Source organism: Lepidochelys kempii, chromosome 22 (assembly GCF_965140265.1).
Source record: "Lepidochelys kempii isolate rLepKem1 chromosome 22, rLepKem1.hap2, whole genome shotgun sequence".
NCBI classification, from domain to species: domain Eukaryota; kingdom Metazoa; phylum Chordata; order Testudines; family Cheloniidae; genus Lepidochelys; species Lepidochelys kempii.
In genome coordinates this window covers 13,940,719-13,966,892 of record NC_133277.1, presented here as the reverse complement: position 1 = coordinate 13,966,892, position 26,174 = coordinate 13,940,719, and the positions used below count along the sequence as shown (strand labels likewise).

General features: G+C 42.2%; 1 protein-coding gene across 1 annotated transcript; it reads left to right on the top strand.

Moving 5' to 3' along the window:
* Positions 1 to 417: 417 nt before the first annotated feature.
* Positions 418 to 25,325, top strand: POU2AF1 (POU class 2 homeobox associating factor 1). Its single transcript, XM_073320793.1, has 5 exons — positions 418 to 531; positions 19,609 to 19,736; positions 22,286 to 22,328; positions 22,424 to 22,695; positions 24,169 to 25,325. The coding sequence occupies exons 1-5, from the start codon at positions 516 to 518 to the stop codon at positions 24,478 to 24,480; spliced, it is 771 nt and encodes a 256-aa protein (XP_073176894.1). The 5' UTR covers positions 418 to 515; the 3' UTR covers positions 24,481 to 25,325.
* The last annotated feature ends 849 nt before the right edge of the window (positions 25,326 to 26,174 follow it).

Genomic DNA, 26,174 nt, shown 5'->3' with positions numbered 1-26,174 from the left:
CTCTGGTGTAAACCAGTGAAGCTCTATTGAAGTCAGTGGAGCCATGCAGATTTAGACCAGGTGAAGTCTGGCCCTACATATGCTCCTCTAAACACAACAGATCAAAAAATCATATTAAAAGATTTCTGCTTTAGAATTTTGTGGGCCAATCTTGCAGACCTCACTCAGGCAAAACTCCTATTGACTGTAGGTTCCAGACCGTAATGTTTGTTTAAAAAATGTTTTGGTGATGTAACGTATCTTTTATGCATAATATCTTCCAGCGCACTCTAGCCTTGGAGAAACTGCATAATGTGGCGAAGAACAAAACATAGCAAAGGAAAATATAAAGTATTTGTGGTTGGAGGATGTGATGACATCACGTTGCTCAGCGGGAACTTAGGGGTTTTAAAAAGCTGAAGGAAACATTCTGACAGCCAGTTATCACATCACTTGTAAAGGAGTAAAACACAGTTAGCGATTAAAAAGCCACACTATCTTCTTCAAAGAGAAAAGACTCCGTTCTGCCACAGAATATGCACTGGCAAAAATGTAAGTGAGTTCTGATTGCCTTTGTTTTTCATAACTACAGTAGATATATGAAGATCACCTGAATAATAGCTCTAAGTCAGTATTATAATAGCATAGGAGATTTTACTATACCCACGTACTGAGAGGTGCCTGGTTTAGGAGAGACAATTACTAAATGTGTGATGCTAATTTTCCAGCATGGATATTAACACAAGAAAACATCACTGCTTTGTTGGCATTAATCACTTTGAATCAAATGGCAGACTGATTCATAAAAACAGTAACAGGATGCAAAGTATTATGTCAAAGGTTACAGTGGTTACTTGCCAAAGAGTTTTCATTTTTAAAAGTGAAGGCTGCTATAAATCTTATTTTTGTATCTGACTTTACGTGGACACGACTTTTACCAAAAATGATATTGGGCAGTCAAAGGAGTATTTCAACTTCCTTTACATCTCGGTTTATGAGTGATACATTTAGGGTCATATCCTCAGCAAGTGTAAAGCAGCATAACTCCATTGCAAATGTAGCTATTGACATTCCAATGGAGCTATGCTGATTTACACCACTTGAGGATTTGGCCTTTAGTTACTAACTTTTTATTAAAGATAAACACAATCGTTGACTGTATGAGTTAACTTCTTACATAAGTATTCAAAGAGAGAGTGACAGATATAAAAGATAAGGGACTAGAGCAGAGCTGAGGCAGTAGGGGCTGAACGTTACCATACGTATACATCTTGTTATATCCATGGGTTTTTAAAATCATTTTGTTCTATTTGGCCCATCTGTCCTCAAATAGTTTAGTTCTTTCTCTAATACACGTAGAAATTTGTATTGTTTCTTTTAATTCTTTTATTGTCTCCAGGCATATTTCTATAGATGATGTTTGTTTTTGCAACCATGGTAACATCCTTTACCTTTCATTACCCTATTCACTTAACCTACAGCACAACATACCTGAATGGAAAGGGTTAATTTTTGAAATATTTTCCAGTGAGTTGACTAACATGGAACAAAGATGAACCCTCTTTTCCATTATGATAGAGATCAAAGAGTAGACAAAGATCAGTTTTATCTGTACCTATTATTCTGAGATAATCAACAGTTAATCATATTTTCTTTGTAACAGATTTAAATATTTTTCCTTTGTTTGTTTGTTTTGTTTGAGACTTGCATCGCCATTTTTTCCCTTTAGGTAAAAATGTGGATTTTCAAAGTTATGTTGTGGACTGCAAAATCAAATAGCAAGAAGCTCCAGCTATTTTTCGTTCATGTATTTTGAGTTTGCATTGCAACATGACAGATCGTAGACTATGGTAGCAGTATAGCAACGTTTTTCTCCTCATGATCTTTTTCTCTTTTCAGAATCAAGAGTGCGTATTATATAGAATCAGCAATCTCAAAAAAATTGCAGCAAGTTCAGATTCAAATGTAATCCAGTAGCTAAGAAATCTGTGAATCTTAGATTTCAGCTGCAAGGAAAGAGGCACATGATCAAAGTTTGATGTCTTTGGTACAGTTAGAATGATAGTCATACTGAATATTGCTAGGGTGTGTCCTTCCCTTAACACACACACAGCTTCTTTAAAGATTAACAAGAATTACAGGCTTATGTTGGGAGTGACTGGGCTGCAGTACTAGAGGTTGGTTGTCCCCCCAATGTGACTGTATGGATCCCATTTCAAACACTGCAACTCTTGTGCAATACCTTCCTGCCTCTTCATCCACAGGGCACCCCTCCAGTTTTCAATGCAAAATCTATTGTAGCAATTCTTATTGGATATTTCAAAACGTATCACGAGATACAGCAACTGCCTTGACTGGCTTCCTCAGTGGAGAGGATTTTTACACCAGGCAGAGTGAGCAGCGGAGATATTGTAGTTCTGTTTGACATCTGTTCAAGAAGGTTTTTGGGCAGAGTTGAGGGTACGTGTCTTAGAACAATGAAGGGGTAACAAGGAGATTTTGGTAGGTGGCTGACTGGTTGAGTTCATGTTTGAAATGATTATTTTTGGAACTGAGGTTTTATTGTATGATTAATTACATGTTAGGATGCTAGACCTTAGGTGTCATTTTTTATTTTAATTTAAATCTAAATAAATACTTTTTAGATATTAAAACCATTACAACACTCTTAAACCTGCCTTTTTTTCGAAGTCATGGTGATAAACAGCTAAGTGCTTTAGCTTCCTGTGTTGAGAGGAAGGATGATCTAGTGGTTATAGCACAGATTGGCACTCTGGAGACCTGGATATATGTCACCTTAGGAAGGATGCAGACACAAAATTTCTAGACACCATAAATAACTGGTTATTGGAGCAGCTTGTCCTGAAATCCACAAGAGGAGAGGCAATTACTGATTTACTCCTAAGTGGTACACAGGTTCTGATCCAAGAGGCAAATATAGCTGACCTGCTTGGTAATAGCAACCAGAATGTAATACATTTTAACATCCTTGTAGAGGAAAAAAATGCCAAAGAAATCCACCAAAGGAGCATTTAATTTAAAAAAGGAGAATGACACAAAAATGAGGAAGCATGTTAAATGGAAACTAAAGGAATAGCCACAAGGGTGAAATGCCTGCAAACTGATTGGAGACTATTTGAAAACACCATAATAGAGGCTCAAACTATTTACCCCAAATAAAAAAAAAGTAAGAGAACCAAAACAAAATTCCACCAGGACTAAACAGCAGAGTAAACGAGGCAGCTGAAGCAAGAAAGCATCCTTTAAAAATTGGAAGTCAAATCCTACTGAGAAAAATAGAAAGGAACATAAACTCTGGCAAATCAAGTGTAAAAAGATAATAAGTCAGGCAAAGAAAGAATTTGAAGAGCAACTATCTAAAGACACAAAAACTAACAACAATTTTTTAAAGTACATCAGAAGCCGAAAGCCTGCCAAATGATCCGTGGGTCCACTGGATGATCAAGGTGCTAAAGGAGCGCTCAAAGAGGACCAGGCCATTGCAGAGAAGCTAAATGAATTTTTTGCATCAGACTTCAGTGCAGAAGATATGAGGGAGATTCCCACAGCTAAACCATTCTTTTTAGGTGACAAATCTGAGGAACTGTCCCAAATTGAGGTATCAGTAGAGGGGTTTTTGGAACAAATTGATAAATTAAACAGTAATATGTCACATACGCTGGAGGGCAGGGATAGGATACAGAGAGACCTAGACAAATTGGAGGATTGGGCCAAAAGAAATCTGATGAGGTTCAATAAGGATAAGTGCAGGGTCCTGCACTTAGGACGGAAGAACCCAATGCACAGCTACAGACTAGGGACCGAATGGCTAGGCAGCAGTTCTGCGGAAAAGGACCGAGGGGTGACAGTGGACGAGAAGCTGGATATGAGCCAGCAGTGTGCCCTTGTTGCCAAGAAGGCCAATGGCATTTTGGGATGTATAAGTAGGAGCATAGCGAGCAGATCGAGGGACGTGATCGTCCCCCTCTATTCGACATTGGTGAGGCCTCATCTGGAGTACTGTGTCCAGTTTTGGGCCCCACACTACAAGAAGGATGTGGATAAATTGGAGAGAGTCCAGCAAAGGGCAACAAAAATGATTAGGGGTCTGGAACACATGACTTATGAGGAGAGGCTGAGGGAACTGGGATTGTTTAGTCTGCAGAAGAGAAGAATGAGGGGGGATTTGATAGCTGCTTTCAACTACCTGAGAGGTAGTTCCAGAGAGGATGGTTCTAGACTATTCTCAGTGGTGGAAGAGGACAGGACAAGGAGTAATGGTCTCAAGTTGCAGTGGGGGAGGTTTAGGTTGGATATTAGGAAAAACTTTTTCACTAGGAGGGTGGTGAAACACTGGAATGCGTTGCCTAGGGAGGTGGTGGAATCTCCTTCCTTAGAAGTTTTTAAGGTCAGGCTTGACAAAACCCTGGCTGGGATGATTTAATTGGGTATGGGTCCTGCTTTTGAGCAGGGGGTTGGACTAGATGACCTCCTGAGGTCCCTTCCAACCCTGATATTCTATGATTCTATGACCAGGATCAGACACTATGCATCCAAAAGTTCTGAAGGACTCAAAGATGAATTGCAGAACTACTACCTATGGTATGTAACCTATTGCTTGAATCACCCTTGTACTGGATGACTGTCAGGTAGCTAATGTAACACTGATTTTTTAAAAGGGGGATCCAGAGGTGATCCTGGAAATTATAGGCTGGTAAACCTCACTTCAGTACCTGGCAAATTGGTTGAAACTACGGTAAAGAACAGAATTATCAGACACATGGATGAACATGATAGTTAAGTCAAAAGCTGACTGCAAAGAGTTACAATGGATGTCACTAAACTGGGTGAATCAGCCTTTTTTGTATTAAACCTGTCCAAAGTGGTCGCCTGACTGGAGAGTCCTGTCACTTTGGGTTTGCAAGTCAGGTGAAAGGCATTGTGCTGAAATGTCCCTTAGAATGTTTAGGTCAGAGACATAAATGTTTGCTCAGCCTATATACCAGGGTGGAAGAAAACTCAAACAGAATTCTGGACAACTATCCCAGGGTTTTACAGGGAATGTGGGAAGACTCAGTTTAGATTGAAAAGATCTTCAAGATAACAGGAAGCGCCACTAGAATAGTATGATTCCCATCCTGGTAAGAAGAGACTGCAAGAATGACACAAGACATCAGATTTGAATGCACATGGCCTGACTGGAGGGAATTTGCTCATTATTACTATTGATATCACAGTAGCACCACAGAGAGAGGCCTCAATCCTGTCAGGAGTCCTTCCTGCTAGGCACAGTACAAACATATAGAAAATGATTAACCTTGCTCAAACCAGCTTACAGTCAAACCCTGATCCTCCGAAGACTTATGCATGTGCTGAAGTTTGTCCACTGGGAGTAGTTTCCTTGAAGTCACTGCACTCTGCATGGGAAAAAAATCTTTTCAGGATTGGGACCTCAATGCATCAATCCTGCAAAGACTATTTAAGCAGTGCATTTTAGTATGAAAGTCATACCCTAGCCCATGCCCCCGCCCATGGCAGAAGATAAGTGACTGCTACAAGCTTCCCACATCTTTGGAGGGTTTTAGTTAATGGAATCCAGCCCTCATTGCAACTATTTTTTGTTTATTAATGGCAACTGCAAGTTTCTAAAAACGCAGCACCAAATACCATTTTGTCACATGCATTTGAAATGAGATATGATTTTTATGACCAAATGAACATGCCTTTCATGCAATTGATTTCTGTGTAATAGCTTATAGAGCTGGTTGAAATTTTTCAAACATTTGAAATTTTGATGAAATTTTTGGACCATCTCAAATAACTTCTTTGATTTAAGGGTGAGATTTTCAAAGATGCCTGAGAAAATTAGGCACCCAACTCCAAGTGAAATGAAATGGTGTTTATGCACACAAGTTAAGAATTTCAAAAGCATTTATGTGACTTAAGACACTAAGTTCCACTGACTGCTTAGGCTCCTAAGTCACTTAAGTACTGCTGATTGTGTGCCCAACTCCACTTTGCACCTTTGACAATCTTGCCTCCACCAAAATGGCTTTTAAATCATGTAAAGCCCTTGCTGCACACCACAACAGATGTGAGGGTTTTAGCACCCTTTCCGAAAGTATCAAATAATGATACTGAAAGCTGAAACTAAAATGTGTTGCATCTTGTGAGTCTTAGTTTTGGTAACACCACTCTGGGAAAGGTGGATAGCACAAGAATCAAGCACATCAGTGCTTCACAAACCAGGTGTCAGGCTCTATGAATGACCACATCAGAGATTAAATGGAAAGCTTGTTTTACTAAAATAGAAAATATTATGGGCTGTAGCTAGGGATTGGGTTGGGAGGGTGAGACCTATGGGTAAATCTCTTCCCATCAGTGTATCTCAGTTCCCCCATCTGTAATATTGGCTCCAATGTTCTGAAAAATTGGACTTATTTTTTACCAGTTCCCATTGACTTCAACGTACATTGGCTTAGACCTTTGATATCCTCATGCATGATGTTGCTGCCCTCTGCAGCCATTACAACAGCAGGCCTCTTCAACAAGCTCTACAAATTGCATCCTAAATCTCTTCAGAGTTTTCTGTAGCTTCAGACTCTATCAGTGCAAAAGAAAAGTTAAGATTACTTTTGTTAGTCTGCCTCATCTTCCTTGTATCCAAGTTAAATGTAATCACCATGCAGGATTCTTGCAAATTAGAGCATTCAGCATGTTCAGCAGACCAAAGCAGATAGGAAACAGTGCTATGTACATCCTTTAGAATCCAACGCCCATCTTGAATAGACCAAATTTAATTCTTACCAATCTTCACAGTGCCTGTAATCACTTCATTAAAATAACAACAAGAAAACCAAGATATTGCAGATGACACCAAGCTGGGATGGGTTGCAAGCACTTTGGAGGACAGGTTAAAAATTCAAAATGACCTTGAAAATTTGGAGAATTGGTCTGTATTCAACAAGATGCAATTCAATAAAGACAAGTGTAAAGTACTTCACTTATGAAGGAAAAATCAAATGCACAGCTACAAAATGGGGAATAACTGGCTAGCTAGGGGTTACTGGTGACCACAAACTGAGTAAGAGTCATCAGTGTGCTGCAGCTGCAAAAAAAGGCTAATATGGTTCTGGGGTTTATTAACTGGAGTGTTGAATGTAAGACACAGGAGATAATTGTCCCACTCTGCTCGGCACTGATGAGGCCTCCAGCTGCAGTACTGAGTCCAATCCTGGGCACCACACTTGAGGAAAGATGTGGACAAACTGGAGGGAGTCCAGAAGAGAGCAACAAAAATGATGAAAGGTTGAGAAAACCTGACCTGTGAGAAAAGGTTAAAAAACTAGGCATGTTGAGTCTTGAAAAAAGAGGACTGAGGGGGGACCTGAGACCAGTCTTCCAATAAGTTAAGGGCTGGTATAAAGATAATAGGGATCCATTGTCCTCCGTGTCAACTGAAGGGAGGACAAGAAGTAATGGGCTAAATCTGCAGCAAGGGAGATTTAGGTTGGATATTAGGAAAAGCTTTTGAACTCTAAGGATAGTTGAGCACTGGCACAGGTTACCTAGAGAAGTTGTGGAGTCCCCATCACTGGAGGGTTTTAAGTGCAGGTTAGACAAACACATGGCAGGGATGGTCTAGGTTTACTTGATCCTCAGCACAGGGGTCTGGGCTTGATGACTTCTTGAGGTCCCTTACAGCCCTGTATTTCTAAGTTTCTGTGATTGGCTATGATTCTGGTATCACTTGCACTGGCTTTACACTAATATAACTCCATCAATTTCACTAGTTACTCCTGATTTACACCAATTTTCAAGAGATAAGAATCAGACCCAACCAAAAACTGTCAATAAGTACACTGTTGCTTTTAAGATAGGTCAGATGTTTGGGCTATTGATTTAGAGTGCTAATTAGAGTGCTCAGAAGTCTCCAAAGTTGGTTTCCTTATACTGTGCAATGAACCAGCACTCTGGTTCCATCACTCTTGCTCAAGGTTTTTTGATTGTAGAGCAAACACTCTGCCCAGATGTTTGCTTAGCACTTTGCATTTAACTACATTTTTATTGAAATATCCGCCCGTAACAAGGAAAACAGTACATGGTATAATCCACTCCTATCCAGCTCTAATTGTCAGCATTACTTACAAAAATAATTTTAATGCTTCATGGGAAAGCTAGAATGTGTCAGACGCACAGAAAATGCTGCTTGTTGACTCCCACAGACAGGCTGCAACACGCAGAGCTGCAGCTGTGATAGTCACATTATCCCAGCATTCCAGGAGAAGCAGAAATGTCAACTTCGGACAGAAAGCCCATTGGCGGGACCATAAATCAATTGATAATCAAATGCAGCACAGATGAGTAATCTTCTGAGTGACTTCATAATTTATCAGATGACATCACACAGTTCTGTCGGTCAATACAATGCAGCGGGGCTATTCCTGCCTGTTACTCTCTGTTATCTAGTAGCACATCAACGAAGGAACCAGGTGTTGTTTGTTGAGCGCAGTCAGAAAATCTCCCATCAGCCCAGCACAGCATGAGGGTTTACACCTTCCTCTGAAGAATCTGGCTTGGTCGTCCTACTACAGCAGTCTCAAGGGGTAGATCCTGATCCTTTCTGATTCTGGGAGCAAAAAGTGCAGGGTGCTTATTAGTTCCCAACTCCTGAATATTCCTGGCAGATTGTGAGGCAGAATAAGACACTCATGAAACCCCTCAGAGAAGAAGGGAGGAGAGTTTAACTCACTAAACTCCCTCCTGAGTGGCCCTGCGAGGATGCCTGTTCTCCCTATTGCAGGGGCGGGCAAACTTTTTGGCCTGAGGGCCACATCGGGTTTCGGAAATTGTATGGAGGGCCGGTTAGGGGAGGCTGTGTCCGGCTGTGCCCCCGCTCCCTATCTGCCCCCCCTTGCTTCTCACCTCCTGACGCCCCCCCCTCAGGACTCCTGCCCCATCCACCACCCCTCCCGTTCCCTGACGGCCACCCCAGGACCCCTGCCCCATACACCACTCCCGACTCCCTGTCCCCTGACCGCCCTCCGAACCCCTGCCCCTGACTGCCCCCCACCGCCCCATCCAACCCCCCCCTCCTTCCTGACTGCCTCCACCGGGACCCCTGCCCCCATTCAACCCCCCCCCGTTCCCCGTGCTCTGACTGCCCTGACCCCATCCACACCCCTGCCCCCTGACCACCATCCCAAACTCCCCTGCCCTCTATCCACCCCCTCCCTGCCCCCTTACCACGCGGCACAGAGCACCGGTGGCTGGTGGCTCTACAGCGCGCCGCCCAGAGCGTTGCTCTCCGTAACTGATACCAGTAGCACATTCCTACGTGGAGCAGTTTAATACACTACACCCGCAGCATGGCGCGCTGAGGCCGCCGGGGAGAGGCCAGGGGAGAGCCTCCCAGGCCAGGAGCTCAGGGGCCGGGCAGGAGGGTCCCGCTGGCCGGATGTGGCCCGCAGGCTGTAGTTTGCCCACCTCTGCCCTATTGCCTCTTGCAGCTTGTAAAGATTACTGCATTTCTGGGGCTCCAGTAACACCACAGACCAGCTGACCAAGGAGACAGAAGAATGAGGATGGGCCCATAGAATTTTTACCCCCCAAAGTGTACCTGGGCTAATTGGCTCTGGGTTCACCAGCAGGGTGATATTTTCCCATCACCGCAGGGGAATCCTTATCCTGATGCACGCCCAGGCCGACAGCTACATTGTGGAGAGGACCTGATGGAATTTAACGTCTCTTTTTCTGACATTCCATTTATTATTATTATTTTATGTGCATTCAAATGGGTCTAAATATGCAGGTAGGCACCTAGTGAAACCAATGGGAGTTAGGTGCCTAACCTGCTTTGATACCTTTGAAAATCTCACCGATCACCTATCTGCATCTTTAGTCATGTAAATATCTTTTGAAAATCTGGCCTTTGTTGACTTGCTCAGCATCACACAAGCCGTTTGTAGCACAGCTGGGATTTGAAGCTGGATCTCAAGAATCCAAGTCCAGTGCCTTAAACACCAGCTCCTTATTGGTCAGTAATTGTGGCGGGTTAGGAAGACTTTATTTAAATACAAGAGGAGTTGATTCAATAAAGCCGTAAAAAGAGTCACCTGCCTAGCTGTTTAACTTTTAGGAGAGATATTTTTATCAGTGTAAAAGTCTTTTCTCTGAGCTCCACTGGAACAGTATGGCCTTTTGTTAAAGTAGATACATTGCAAAACAAAATATCGATAACTCAGGGGAAAAATTTTCAACTCTGACAGAACTACTGTGTGAGAGTTAAAAGTATACTAAACGCAAAGCAGCAACAAGTAGAAAAATTGTATTACTGGTTTGAATAATTAATAGTATTTTTAAAAATATGTAAAGGGACTCAATATCTAAAACCAACATAAAGCGTGGACATGAACAAGTGTGATACTTGTTTACCCCATTATATACAATATACAATATTTACCCCATTACTTAAATATTGCTAAAGAGGTATCGTTATATTATTGTAAGCAGATTGTGATTATAGACAGAGCAGAAAAGTTGTGTATCCAATGCTAAGCGTCATTTCTTTTAAAAAATTAAAATTCACAGTGTAGAATAAAGGTGTCAGCAGCCTGCATTGTGCAATGCAGTTTTCAAGATTCAAGCCAAAAACTCAGACTAGTTTGTTACTTGAAAGCCTGGAATTTTTGGTTATTCAGTTATTGTTTGCTCTTCTGTATTACTGCAAATAAGAAAAGATTGCCATTGTATTTCTCTGTAGTTTTTTGATTATATGGGAGAGGCAACAGGAAAGAAGAAAATATTTACACTGGTTGCTTTGATAAATTGATAAGCTTTTCACATGCCAGACTGTGAGTAAAGAAACACTAAATCTTCTGAAACTGTGAGAAGTGTGTCATTTGCTGTTGCAGTCAGTCAGGCATGCAGTATATTTCAAAGTGGAAATTGGCTTGATGGGAAATTGTACTGAGTAGTCTGAAAGGACACAGGTTTATATTAATCTGTAGTTTATGCGTGTGTGCAGGGCAATAATATTCGTCTGAAATTCAGAGAGCTAAAACTTTTCATGCTTTTTGAGCTTTGTGATTTTTACGCAGCTGTTTTGTCATTAATTGCTTTCACAGCTTGGAACTGATTAGAGACAGGATGCTGGGAAACGAGTTTTGTTTTAATTTTTAAGAAAAAATAATTTAAAAAATCAAGTTCTCAGTGCTGGTTTCAAAGCACCAATATGCATGATAGCATTTAGTATATGTAAATTGTTAAGAAGCAGAACTGACTGCACAGAAAAACTCTCGCTGGTACTATGGCATAGACAAATCGTAGGATATGTCTTCACTGCAGAGCTAACTTGGCTCTTATTCAAAGGCAAGTTTTATGACCTCTTATTCAGCACTGCGATAATGTGGTGCTACGAGCTATGGAAATACCTGAGATAAATATTCCAAAAGACAGGGAGCCAAAGGAACTGAAGCCCAGAATTTTACAATATCATCGCTTGAGATATTAATCTGCTCAGCATTTCTCCCTTCTTTGCCAAGCTGTCTTGCACAGTATGTTCTCTGAGCTCCTGTAACCCCATGATCTAAGGCCTGATCCTGATCCGAATAAACTCATTGGCAAGATTCCTACTGACTTCAATGCCAAGACTCACACTAGAGCCAGATTGGGCCCTACTTAGAAGGCAGGTCTGATTTCCCCCCAGACATACGTCCAAAAAAGGAGAGGAATAGGTAGAGAAGAGATAAATATGTTACCTGTAACTATGAGCTCATATTAGTCTGCAATAAGAACCTGATCCAAAGTCCATTGAAGTCAATGTGAATCGTTGCACTGACTTCAAGCTGCTCGATTGTTATTCTTTTGGAAACCAGTCCGGGAAGATTCTTCAGAGATCTGTAGTAAAACAGTATTATCATTGTTTTCTATTGTCAGTCTGTGCAAAGGTCCAGCAAGGTTAGTGGGTTTGGTAAATGTTCTCATTAGCTGAGCCTGAAGTAACTGTCAACCATTTTGAGTGACAGCCCAGAACCCCGGGATATGTGTGTGTGTGTGTGTGTGTTGGGTGTTTGTCAGCATTAATGCCAAATGTTCAACAAAATCATGAGTAATAACTTTGATGAAAGGAGCTCTGATATACAAACACATAGTAGCTTCATAGTAGCTGGTGTAAGAATAGGCTATTGAGAATTGCAATGAACTGAGATATATTTACATTCAGAAACCTTGCAAAGCTGTTCAGACATGGAGAGGTTCCCATTGACTTTGCCGGGCTCTGGGTTGGATTGACCCTAGCTGGTTTGCACTGCTCTGACCGAACAAAGCAGCTGCAAACCTGGCTTCGCTGTCTGCATCAGCAGGATTTATGGCTGTTTTCATTACAGGAGTGGTGCAAAGCAGCTGGAACACATAGTGAATCTGGCTCATTGTTTGCACTCATCTTGTTGCCACTTCAGTGAAGTATTTTTATTTGTTTTAAAAGAATTTGTTCATGAGTGTCTTTGTTCATTTACAGCATGTCACAAGCAAACAATTAAAATGCTGCTTTGTCTGGACACGGTACAATGGGGAACATTTGTTTTAAGATAAACCTTGCACCAAAAGGTGAAGAATGAAGTGCCTAGGTTTGTTTGAATCAGGAACTTACCTGAATCTGGGGAATGTCATTATTCCTCATGTCACTTTTAATTTGTAATGATCAGATTTGTTTGCTCAACAATGAACTGTGCACCAAAGCAGAAAGTCATTTTCCTGTGGGTATGTCTGTAAAGCTCAGACCTGGTGTACACTTGACTAGTGGAAAAGCAGCTGCCCTAACATTATTTTTGTTTCAGCTCTGGGGGAACTGAAATATGTTCTGCAGACTTAGTTATATTTTTTCAGGTTGTTGGTTACCCTGCTGACACAGGAAACTGTGAATAGGTATATTTATCAGCTTTTACAGTAAATGCCATCTTCCCTCTTTCACCCCAGCCCCCAGAAAACCCCCAAAAGTTTGGGGTCAGATAGTGCCACTCTTACTCAAGTTGATTATTAACCTACTTTGCAAGTAGACCCACTGAAATCAATGCACTTACTCAAAGAATAAGGTACTCTCCTACTCCCGAGGTGAAATCCTGGCTAAATTGAAATCCATGACACTCCCACTGACTTCAGTGCAGCCAGGATTTCACCCAGCATGAATAGTGGTAGCAGAGTCTAGCCTGTAATTAAAATTCATTAAAGTACAAAATAAATCATTTCATATGTAAATGAACTATATAAAACAAAAAGTGCTATTATAATTCTCTTAATTTCAAATATATTGTTTAATATTCAGATCGTTCTTCAGATTATAGCTACCGACTCCTCAGTTGACAGGGGCCAGGAGTGTCTTCTTCGTTAGAGTCAGGTTCTGATCCTTAAGTGGGAATCTAGGCACTTTCATGAGTACTAAGAATAATAAATCCGTACTAACAGAAAATTACAGTCTGTCTCTTCTCAGTTATGCCAATCGAAATCAGGGAGTGGTTGCATTTACATCGCTATTAAACTGATGTAAATGAGATCAGAATCTGGTCCTTAGTCTCCAGTTAAGAATGAAGAGAACATTTTATACACATGTTTATAGTCGTGTCTGGTACCACCATATTTGTAAGGGCCTTCCAGCATTCCATGATTAAGTGGTTCATAACTAGGCAATTAATATTCAGACTGAAATGCAACAGTTGGATTAGATTTCCTTTAAAAAAAAGGTAAGACATTAATAACGCACAGGAGGGTAAAAGAAGAGACATGAGTAAGGCTTGAATAAGTTTCTGTAACAAGCTTAGATATTTAAAAAAATATTGCTTGGCATTAACTTGCAATGCCTTTATTTAGGTAGCTTTACAAAAGCTAAACAATTGAAAAAATTGCTACATTTTGAAATTTAAAAGCACCTGCCATGGATCCATAATATGCATTACCTTGTTGTCGAGCTTTGCAAGATTTGTTACCGTACAGTGGATCCATTCAAGTCAGTGCAGCTACAGAAATTTTCACCAGCTGGAATCTGGGCTTTTCTGATTCTCCTTAGGACTAACAGGGGAAATACAGTTAAATTTATTAGAGGCACCAGATTTTTAGCAGGTGGAAATTGGTATAATGCCTTTGAATTCAATGAAGCTTCAGAACTTGAGCTGAGAATCTGACCCTGGACCCATACCCACAGAGTGGACCGCATAATTATTCACAGCATGCTCTCCAAAGGAAGCAAAGGGTTAAGAGAAATATAAATTAAAATATGTTATTTATTTTGGATAAGCAAAAATATAACTATATTTTAACGGGGTTTATGATGTGATATTATCTTTTAAGGGATGTCAGACCGTAGAGCAAATCAGGTTTTCCACATCTATTGTTTCTTTTATTTGCAAGCAACTAATAGCTAGTCACTCTTGATACAACTATCCAATTACAGCAATTTTCAAGAAAGTAAATCGTGCATTGGTTCACTAGTACACCCAAGGGTGGGATCCACTAATGTAGTTTTCTGGATGAGGATCTACACAAGGCTTATACATTACTTAAGTCCCCATTTAAGCCTTATTTTCAGGGTTTAAGTAGTACAGAGATCTCTTCCTGGCCCCCTAGATGGGGAGAATTTCATCTACAATTAATATCTCAGCATCACCTTGATGATCTCCATGTGTGTGGGGGTGGGGGGAGGAAATGTATTAAAAATATTTAAAACGTCTGTCACCGCTGAACCATTTTAATGTCTTAAAAACATAAGAATGATGAATAGCCTATGTAGACATTGACTCTGCTGGTTTAGAGTAGATCTATATTTTAAAATTCTCTAGCACACACACAAATGAATTAAAATATCCAAATATTATATCCATTTGTATATAGAAGAGATGAACAGAAGTATAATGAACATTTTGTTTTATCATATGAAGAATTTGTTATATCTCTAAATAAATGATCTCTAAGTTTGATTATATTTTAAATTCAATATTTGATATGGTTTCAAGAAATATTTAGTTATACTTAATAAATTGAAGGGCCAGCCCGGTACTTTAGAAATGGGAATTTATCAGCTGGTATATTTACAAATCAAAGTTCAGTGAAAGTACGGCAGCTAAAGTGTTGATATCAATGGTTTTATAATGATCAGAGCTTTCTGAGCTTTGATACACCACAGCCTCCTTCTGTCATTAATTGCCCCGGATACTTCATGTAAGATAAGGCTCAATAATATCACCTACTGAAGTATTGTACTTCCCTCCGACTCAAAATGTCACAAGTCTTTTATGATATGCATTTTAGCTGGCTGCCAGCTTTGCTTTTCAAAGTGGATCTTAGCAGTTTTTTTGGCTTAAGCCCTGGGATCTGTCACTATGATAACTGGCCGCAAAGCAAGAAAAATCAAAGGAGTGTATTGAGAAGTGGGAATGTTCAAAAGAAAAACACAGTTAAAGTAAATGAATTGTGGAAGCAGTTAGCTGCCATATCTCACACTCCTGCTAACCAATTTTTAAACCCCCTGGGACGGCAATACGCAAAACTTGATTTAGAACTGAATGTGGGCCCGATGCAGGATAGCCCTTAAGCATATGCTTCAACTTAAGAATTTGTTTAAATGTGTTTCTGAATTGGGATGCTTTCCTGAATTGAGGCCTATGCTTGCAGTGTACATGCAGCAATAGGTACAACATATTCCTATTCTACATTTTGGCTATATCTATATATAGATCTATATAGGCTATATGTGTACATTAGATATATAATAGGAATGTTATTGTATATCCAATAGATAGATATAGATTATGTAGATATAAATTAGATATATAATAGGAATGTTATTGTATATCCAATAGATAGATATAGATTATGTAGATATAAATTAGATATATAATAGGATACTAGTAGCTAAAAGCCATCTAATTTGTAAAGTCATGGATGTAAAAAGCTGAAAACAGCTGCAAACTTAAGAATTTGCAAAATCACAATGATGACTGAACCTGGTGATATTCTAAATCAAAAGAGACCTCAACCATACTTGTAGTTATTTCCATCACTTCACACTGTCTCAACAGACCTTCTAGGTTCAGAGTGATTTGCGGGGATATGGTGCAGACGGTTGCATTGTGCTGGGAGAGTTGTGTGGATTTGTGCAGGTGGCGAATGAGGGGTGTGTGCTGCAGTGAGGGGCCATGTGGGTTTGGGGATATTGTGAGTGTTGGTTGTGCGGTTATGTGTCTGGTTGTGTTGATTTGTCTGGGGGGGTTGTGCTGAAAGATTTGTGTTGATTTGTGCGAACAACCGCTGAGCACACGGGCAAGACAGTTAGGCCAAATAATCCACCATCTGTGCAGTCTCCTTCATACAGTCAATGAAATTGTGCATGTAAATTAGCTCCAGAGTGAGAGTAGTGATTGCTTGTGTTCATTCTGTTATTACAGTGACTTGAGGCTCTTGGTATGGCATAGATACATGCCTTCCTATAGCTGTACACCACATGGGTATAATTCATAAAGTCAAAAAGGCGGAAAACTTAAAAAGTGGAAAGAAAAAGACTGTGAAACCCAGGGATGATCCAACCTGGTGATATTCTAAACAAAAAGAGCTCTTTACTGTGCTTGCAGCTGTTTCCATTGCTTCACACTGACTCAACAGATGTTCTAGGCCAGGGGTTCTCAAACTTCATGGCACCGTGACCCCCTTCTGACAACAAAAATTACTACTTGACCCCAGGAGGGGGGACTGAAGCCTGAGCTTCTGCCCTGGGTGAGGCGCATGTAACCTTAGACCCCCTGCCCAGGGCTGAAGCTTTGGCCCTGGCTGGTGGGGCTTGGGCTTGGGCTTCGGCCATGGTCCCCAGCAAGTCTAACATCAGTCTTGGCGACCCCATTAAAACAGGGTCACGACCCACTTTTGGGTCCTGACCCACAGTTTGAGAACCCCTGTTCTAGACTTCAGAATGACACAGAGTGACATTCCTGGAATCATATAGACTATGCCTAATATATATGTTCATAGATTCATGGATTCTAAGGCCAGAAAGGACCATTATGATCCTCTGACCTCCTGTATAACATAGGCCATAGAACTTCCCCGGAATAATTACATATCTTTCAGAAAAACATCCAATCTTGATCTAAAAAGTTGTCAGTCATGGAGAATATACCACAACCCTAGGCAAATTGTTCCAATGGTTAATTATTCTCACCATTAAAAATTTACACCTTGTATTGCCAATCTAAATTTGTCTAGCTTCAGCTTCCAGCCATTGGATCGTGTTATACCAGGGGTCTCAAACTCAAATGACCACGAGGGCCACATGAGGACTAGTACACTGGCCCAAGGGCTGCATCACTGACTCCCCCGCCCCCCGCTGCCCCGGCCCTGGCCCCACCCCCACTCCACCCCTTCCATGAGGCCCCACCCCTGCCCCACCTCTTCCCTGCCCCCATTCCAATCCCTTCCCCGAAATCCCCACCCCAACTCCGACCCCTCCCTGCCCACAGGGGGTTGGGGTGCAGGAGGGGTGTGGGGTTCATCAGGGGGCTCAGGGCAGGGGGTCAGGGTGCGGGGTGCAGCAGGGGGCTCAGGGCAGGGGATTGGGGTGCAGGAAGGGTGCAGGGTTTGTCAGGGGGCTCAGGGCAGGGGGTCAGGGTGCGGGGTGCAGGAGGGGTGTGGGATGCAGCAGGGGGTTCAGCTGCAGGAGGGTTTGGGGGGCACACCGGGGGAATGGGGAACCACGGCCAGTGGGAGCTTTGGGGGAGGTACCTGGAGGCGTGGCCAGGGCAACACACAGACCCCTGTGCCTCCCCTCCCCCAGGTCCTGGCCGCTTCCCGGAGCGGCGCAGGGGCAGGGCAGGCAGGCAGGGAGCCTGCCCTGCCCCCAGTGTGCGCCGGTCTGGAGCCGCTCTAGGTAAACGCTGGGGGGGGGGTAGGGGGGTCGCGGGGAGCTGGCGGGCCGCAGAAAATAACCCCACGGGCCATGTGTTTGAGACCCCTGTGTTATACCTTTCTCTGGTACACTGAAGAGCCCATTATTAAATACTTGTTCCCCATGTGGGTACTTTGTAATCAAGTCACCCTTAACCTTCTCTTTGTTAAACCATAGATCTCCTTGAGTCTATCACTATAAACCAGGTTTTCTTATCTTTTAATCATTCTCATGGCTCTTCTCTGAGCTTTCTCCAGTTTCTCATGCTTCTTCAATTTTGGGCACCAGAACAGGACATAGCATTCCAGTGGCAGTCACACCAAGTGCCAAATACAGAGGTAAAACAACCTTTTTACTCTTGTTCAAGATTCCTCTGTTTATGCATCCCAGGATCGCAGTATCCCTTTTGGCCACAGTCTTACAGTGGGAGATCCTGTTCAGTGGTTATCCACCATGATCCCCAAATCTTTTTCAGAGTTGAACACAGTGGGCCTGATTCCTCTCTTGCACTTTCTCTGAAATAGCTCCCTTGCAGTCTGTGGGATTAAACATGGGTAAAAATGATGCTAGAGAGAGGAGCAGCAGGCCAAGTAAAAAAAACCATTTTTTCCATGCTACACCCACCAGGTACCTGAAGAAACCAATATTCCAGACCTAGGGATTATGAGACAAGTAGATTATAGTTAAGGGCCTGGTCCAAAGCTCATTGAAGTGAAATGAATTACATGAGATTGATAGATCATTTTATGAATTACAGCTTTTTGTTACTTCCCATTCCATTCCTGTGTTTGTATTTTATCTACTAAGACTGTAAACTGTTCAGGGCTGGGGCCTTGTCTTCAGACCTGTCTGTAAAATGCCTAGAACTCTGTTGGTACTTTTTGATTGTTTATATGTGTGTGCCTATATACATGAAAAAGAAATAGTGTCAGAGTCCTGCTAATATCCATGCCATTAATGAACACAGCATAATTCTGCAACAGTCGTTGATATTTAAGGTAGGGCATATTGTATTATATAATGGCGGCCACTTTTCATGAGTAACCATGTCCTCACAGGCTTTAAATATGACTGGACTGATATCACAGTTTATTTAATAGAATCCGTTCACTGTACGCTGAGCCTGATGTAACACACCAGACTGCTCAGATTACTAACAAGCCTAGTCTTGGGGCAAGGGGATGGAGGTTTTGTTTTGGGGGGTGAGGGGGTAACAGCTGGGTCTGGCTTTACTGCTAAGTCTGCAGTATTCTGCCTACATTTTTCCATACATATATTTTTAAAAGAATTTTCTTAAAAATGTACAAATATTGGGCCCAATCCTGTGGCATCTCTGCAGGTGATTGTAGCCAAATGGGAGTTCTGCATGCAGACCTGCTCATTTCATTTTAGCTTGCCCTGATGCTATGCAGTTACCTTGCTGAGGAGCAATCCCAGGGCTTCTGTTCCATGAGTTGCTGGAGAATGAGTGCATTGCCAGCATGATATATACGATACATAAGGAACACAAATCTGGAGGCAGACTGCACCTTTTTAGTATCAAGGAGCAGCATTAACTCTGAGCTCAGGAGAACCTGTTCTAGGAGGCAAAGAGAGTCATATTGACAGGGCAGTCTGCAAAGAAGGGATTTTCCTAAATGGCGATTATGGCCTAGCACTGGTATAGGGGTGAAGGAAAATAAATGTCACCAAAATATATTTCTCAGCTTCTGCTTCAGAGCAACAGCAGCAGCCACGACCCTATCAAGGTGTCCGTGTAAAAGAACCAGTGAAGGAGCTACTGAAGAGGAAACGTGGCAACATTCATAGTGTTAATGCAGCTGCAGCAACAACGGTAAGAAAAAACACAGAATGTATGAGGAAAGCTCTTCCTTTCTCACTGAATAGGCACCCAGTCCCTGTCTCCATCATCTGCTCCTATCGATTTTAATGGAAGTTGAAAGAACTCTGTACCTTGCAGGATCAAGCCCTTAGACAGGAACAAAAGGAGGCAGAGAAGTTAAGTGACTTGCTCAAGGCTACAAGTGAGTTCAGTTTCAGAACCAGGACTAAAACTCAGTAGAGTGATGCCCAGTCCAGTGCTTAGATCACATATCTTTCTAGTGCTCATTTATCAAGACAGCAGGTTACACTAGCATAATCAATGCATTCAAGACCATGAAACTCAGCAATGCTGAAGTTGTCAAAGGAGAGAGTTAGGTGTCCAAGTCCCATTGGCTTTCAGTAGGATTTGGGCACCTATCTTCTTTGGGATTCTTTGAAAATCCCAGCTTAAAATACCCAAATCAGCAAAATAAGTCAGAGGATTCAGAATAGTTGCCTTATTCAGATGCACTTTGTATCATCTGGGATACAGAAATGTCTAGTTCTTAAAAATCCACTAAAACTTTGTGGAGCTATTTCCCCTTGGAGTCTAATTTCCTATTTTGTAGTGTGCTGAAAACTCTCTGTTATACAGGTGACCTGTTGTGTATATACTGTTCCAGCCAAAACTTTCAAAGCTACCTTAAAAGCTTCTGAAGCTGTCCAAAAGAGCTCTCTAGCCCCTCATTTCCTATACTTAGGGTATATCTACACTACGAAATTAGGTCGAATTTATAGAAGTTGTTTTTTTAGAAATCGGTTTTATATATTCGAGTGTGTGTGTTCCCACAGAAAATGCTCTAAGTGCATTAAGTGCATTAACTCGGCGGAGTCCTTCCACAGTACCGAGGCACGCGTCGACTTCCGGAGTGTTGCACTGTGGGTAGCTATCCCACAGTTCCCGCAGTCTCCGCTGCCCATTGGAATTCTGGGTTGAGATCCCAATGCCTGATGGGGCTAAAACATTGTTGCGGGTGGTTCTGGGTACATGTCGTCAGGCCCCCGTTCCCTCCCTCCCTCCGTGAAAGAAAGGGCAGACAATTGTTTTGCGCCTTTTTTCCTGGGTTACCCGTGCAGACGCCATACCACGGCAAGCATGGAGCCCGCTCAGCTCACCGTCACCGTATGTCTCCTGGGTGCTGGCAGACGTGGTACTGCATTGCTACACAGCAGCAGCAACCCATTGCCTTCTGGCAGCAGACGGTACAGTAGGTCTGGTAGCCGTCATCGTCATGTCCGAGGTGCTCCTGGTCGCCTCTGTGAGGTCGATCAGGGGTGCCTGGGCAGAAATGGGCGCAGGGATTAAATTTGGAGTGACTTGATCAGGTCATTCTCTTTAGTCCTGCAGTCAGCCCTATTGAACCATCTTATGGTGAGCAGGCAGGCGATACGGATTGGTAGCAGTCCTCTTGTACCATCTTCTGCCGAGCAGCCATGAGATGTGGATGGCATGCAGTCCTTCTGCACCATCTGCTGCCAGCCAAAGATGTAAAAGATAGATGGAGTGTATCAAAACAAGAAATAGACCAGATTTGTTTTGTACTCATTTGCAAACCCCCCCGCCCCGGCCCCCCGTCTAGGGGACTCATTCCTCTAGGTCACACTACAGTCACTCACAGAGAAGGTGCAGCGAGGTAAATCTAGCCATGTATCAATCAGAGGCCAGACCAACCTGCTTGTTCCAATAAGAACGATAACTTAGGTGCACCATTTCCTATTGGAACCCTCCGTGAAGTCCTGCCTGAAATACTCCTTGATGTAAAGCCACCCCCTTTGTTGATTTTAACTCCCTGTAAGCCAACCCTGTAAGCCGTGTCGTCAGTCGCCCCTCCCTGCGTCAGAGCAATGGCAGACAATGGTGCATCTGAGTTGAGAGTGCTGCCCAGAGCAGTCACAATGGAGCACTCTGGGATAGCTCCCGGAGGCCAATACCATCGAATTGTGTCCAGAGTACCCCGAATTCGAGCCGGCAAGGCCGATTTAAGCGCTACTCCACTTGTCAGGGGTGGAGTACGGAAATCGATTTTAAGAGCCCTTTAAGTCGAACTAAAGGGCTTCATTGTGTGGACGGGTGCAGGTTTACATCGATTTAACGCTGCTAAATTCGACCTAAAGTCCGAGTGTAGACCGGGGCTTAGGCTAGGTCCATTTATTCTGGTATTTAAACTCCCGGAGGGAAGCAGTTTGACTGTATCTTTGCTAACAATAAAATTCACTCTGAGCAGTGGAGCTACTCAAGGTCTCAATTATCATTTAAATCCCACTTAAGCTTCAGTGGAGCATGGATCTTGTGCTGACACACTGCAGAGGGGTGAATGTCACCCTCAGACAGTTTTCGATAACTGCTCTCATACCTGTATAACACAGGCATATGGTACCGTCCACCAAGCAAAATCTAAGAGGCAATTGATGATAATATATTTATTGCTACTTCAGCTCCGAGCAAGAGTTTCTCAAGATATGCTGAGTTTAAATCTTTCAGGCATAACTGATATCTGAATATTCTTCTTTGTTCTCTAGGTTGTTTTGCCCCATCAGCCACTTCCGTCCTATTCACCACTTGGTAATGCTTCCAAACATTTATTTCATTTGTTCATCAGCTCCGTTTCAGCCCATGCTTTGGCTGACATTTGGTACAATTCTCTTCTTATTTTGCAGGCCAGCCTTGCATTGATATGGATGTTACTGCCTCTTCATTGCCAGTTACCGATGAAGGGGCATTATGTTCTGGTTGGCTCTCTCAGCCTTCTCCTGCTACTTTACAGCCCTTAACCCAGTGGACAACATACCCGGATTATATGTCACATGAAGCAGTCAGCTGTCCATACACAGCAGACATGTATGTTCAGCCTGTGTGTCCCAGTTATACACTTGTTGGACCCTCTTCAGTTCTGACTTACGCATCCCAGCCGCTGATCACCAATTTTGCGGTAAGCTAAAGATACCTAGAAATAAAGGCAAAACTGTTTTCCAGTAGGAACTATGAGAAGCCCCATGTATCTAAATTTATCTTTATACTGTGAATTGCTCGACATCCCTGCCTCACATTATATTGTCAAGGATGATGTCTGCAGTAAAAAGTTACGCAAGTGGTGCTGAAAAATCAGAAGTAGTTTCCTTTGCCATAACTGCGTATGCAAGGCGAACAGTCCTGAGAAGTGAGACTGAGTAGAGAGACATGCCTTAGTGACCCTCTTTACAATCGTCATGCAACTGTCTCTTCCTGGTGTGAGTCTCTCGTATGGTTTTCTACGTGAGCCACAAATCCCTGTTAGTAACCTAACTGTGTAATGTGATGGCCTGATTTACTCTCTGCCTGGGCCTGGAAATTAGGGGGATTATTCTGAGAATCCTTGTGGTTTGAGAGGGATTAAAAGATTTGACTATGTTGAAGTCGGAGTGAATCCAATTTTCTTAACAAAGCTTCCCTGTTCCATGCACTCTCAAACCCTCAAGCACTCACCACCTAATTAACTCCTGAACCATTCTGCATTGTTCTCATAAGACCCTCTCCAGCTCCCACTGAAGTCAGTGGTAGGACTGCCATAGACTTCAGTGAGAGCTGTATCAGGCCAGTGGGCAGATTTTATCTTAGAAGAGTATTGTTTGCAGCTCAGGAAAAATAATGCAGAGCAATAAAGTCATGTTGCTATCAGCTCCAACTTAACAAGGAATCCTACAGCTTTGATTCATGGTGTTCATGAAGTTTCCATTAGAGTGGATCATAAATTATAATCTTCTGTCTAGATGTGAAGAATATCAGATATCAAATATATAATAGGCTCTGTTGTTTGGACAAACAGCTAGGACAGAACTGCACTTGAGAATCCTAGCGTTTTAGATGCTGTTTCTGAGTTTATCTCAATACAGTTTTTTCAGTAAGGATGTGGTTTGTTTGTTTTTAAATAAAGCCTCCAGGGAACTTGCTTTCACTGAGAAATCTTATGGTGTTTAAACATGACCTTGACTTAGCTGACATGATGCTGACCATGAGTGACTGGTGGTCAGTGTAGACAAGGACATGTTCAGCATCATATCAGCTTACCCTGACACATTCCATCCGTGTTGAAACATTATCAGAGAGCCACAGATGAGGATAGCAGGTCCAAAATACAATTTATAATAATCTTGAAAGGGTGCCTTGCAGGCTTACAAAAGTGAAGGCAGGAGGGAGACCAGAAAGGTGATGGGAATGTGGTATGTACGAGTATATTAACCACTGCAAAAACTTTGAGATTGCACTTGCTGGCTTGATGGCAGCTGGGGTTTTAACCAGGTTACATCCCTCTTTCTGGTGAGCTTGTGAACATTTTCATACTGGACATGAAACTTTATGGAGCCAGGAAAAGATGTTTTAACTGTGATAGTGAGTATCCTTATTCTGGTATCTTTGTACTTAACAGCCAAGAAGCACCACTCCAGCTGTTGTGCCGCAGCTGGAGGTGACAGACCAGCAATCCCCTCTTACCTATTTCCCATGGGCTCAGCCCATTTCTGCATTACCAGCGTCTACCCTGCAGTATCAGCCAGCTTCATCCTCGCTTCCTGGGCCACAGTTCGTTCCACTTCCTATTTCAATTCCAGAGCCAGCCCCACAGGAACTGGAGGATGCAAGAAGAGTGATCAGCACTCTGCCCATTGAAAAGCTACTTCTAGAAGATGAAGACAATGATACGTATGTTTTAAATCACACTCTCTCTGTTGAAGGGCTTTAAAGTCGTATGTATGGGGCCTGATCCTACATTTCTTGTTCACCCAAAACTCCAAGTGAAATCAATGAGAGTTTTGAGTGTACAAGAAAAACAGGTTTGGGCTATTTATTTTCTTAAGATTTTTGTTGTCAATCACCACTAATGTTCTCTGAATATGAGATTTGCACTCAGGGTGAAATTTACCTGTGTGCACAGGACTAGCACGAGACTCATGTACTGCTAAAGTCGCTTTTAGTCCTTTGTAGTAGAAATTTTGCAGTGCATAGTTCTTGTGCTGGCCCTCTGCAAGGAGTAAATTTCACCCTCATATGTGGAACATGGGCTCAAACTGACCTGGGATTTTAGTAACATATTTGCTAACCCTGTAGTGTCTGACTGTAGCATCTGGATACACATATCTTAAGGATGTCTTAGAGGGTTTACTTTAAAAGCCATATTTTCTTGAGCTGTGTGTAACGGTCACACAACTATATCTTTGCTTTGCTCAGATAGAGGAAAAGACCCCACTACCTGTGCTTAATAAATCTTTTTGAAAAAGGCCAGTTTAAGTGTGGGGCCTGAAATGAGATGGTCCTTTAATTGATAACACGATTGAAAAATTTCATTGTATGGTTATGAATATTTTTACTCCTGTGATAGCACCAATTGTTAGCCAGTCGGAAGACCAGTAATATAAACAGAACTGGTGAGATATGTGTTAGTGTGAAAAGAGGTCATCAGCCAGAGAGGAACACAAAATTACATAGGCAAAGAATTGTACAATTGCTTCTTAATTTCATTTTACTGATCGTTCTTGCAAAATGTACAGACTTGTCTTCATGCAGAGCTCTAGCTCAGTGTGAGAGGGGTCATTGGACTGATGCATTTTCAGCAATCAGTATGTGAAATGTTCCCCTTTAAAACTGGGAGAGTCATATTTTACGGCTGCCTCATGATGTTGCGTGTTGCACTAAGAGACAGAACCTGGTCCCAATGGGATTACAAGGTGTGGCCCTCTGTCAGGAGATCCTTGAGAAGACGGGGCCTTCCAAAATTAGGATGGGTGTCTGGCAATACTGACAGCACTGTCATTCAGTCTCTTGTTCTTGGGCCTCAGTTCAGTTTACAACAATGATAAACAGTCCTAAAATTGGAGACAGGTCATGTTAAATTAGAGACCTTTAGTGTACTTTATTGACATTGAAAGTTTCTCTGTATTCCAGTCTTTTAGAGTCACAGGCATATGCAGCATAATTATTGCATTTTGTTTTTATTCACTGGAAAATGAATAGCATATACTGCCCCTTCTAAAGCTATTGTAAATATCACTACTGGTGTTCCCTGGCATCATGCCACAGACAAAGGTATTTGGGTGAGGACATATCCATTTTTAACATTTGTTAACTGTTTTCTTAATAAACAAGGGACTCCTAGATGATGAACACAATTTCTCTGGATTTTTCTGCTTCAGAAAGCCCAGGAGCCTTAGATGATTGTAGCGTTTAGAGCTATTTTTGGAATGAATTGATTCAAAGGGTTGTTACCTTGCATCGGTTAACTAATTGGTGCCCACTACTCCTCCTTCTACCCAGGCAATATTCCAAATAAGGTCACAGTTTTTGCCTGAGTGAGGACTGCAAAATCGGGTCCAGTGTCTATAAGACTTTCAAAGCAGGTTTCACTATTGACAAATCCAAAGGATTTAAACAACAGATCAT

Excerpts from the sequence above, each read along its gene's own strand:
- POU2AF1 (XM_073320793.1), top strand. Across the intron at positions 19,737-22,285 it reads ATGCAGCTGCAGCAACAACG|GTTGTTTTGCCCCATCAGCC; the intron begins GTAAGAAAAAAC and ends TTTGTTCTCTAG. Across the intron at positions 22,696-24,168 it reads CGCTGATCACCAATTTTGCG|CCAAGAAGCACCACTCCAGC; the intron begins GTAAGCTAAAGA and ends TGTACTTAACAG.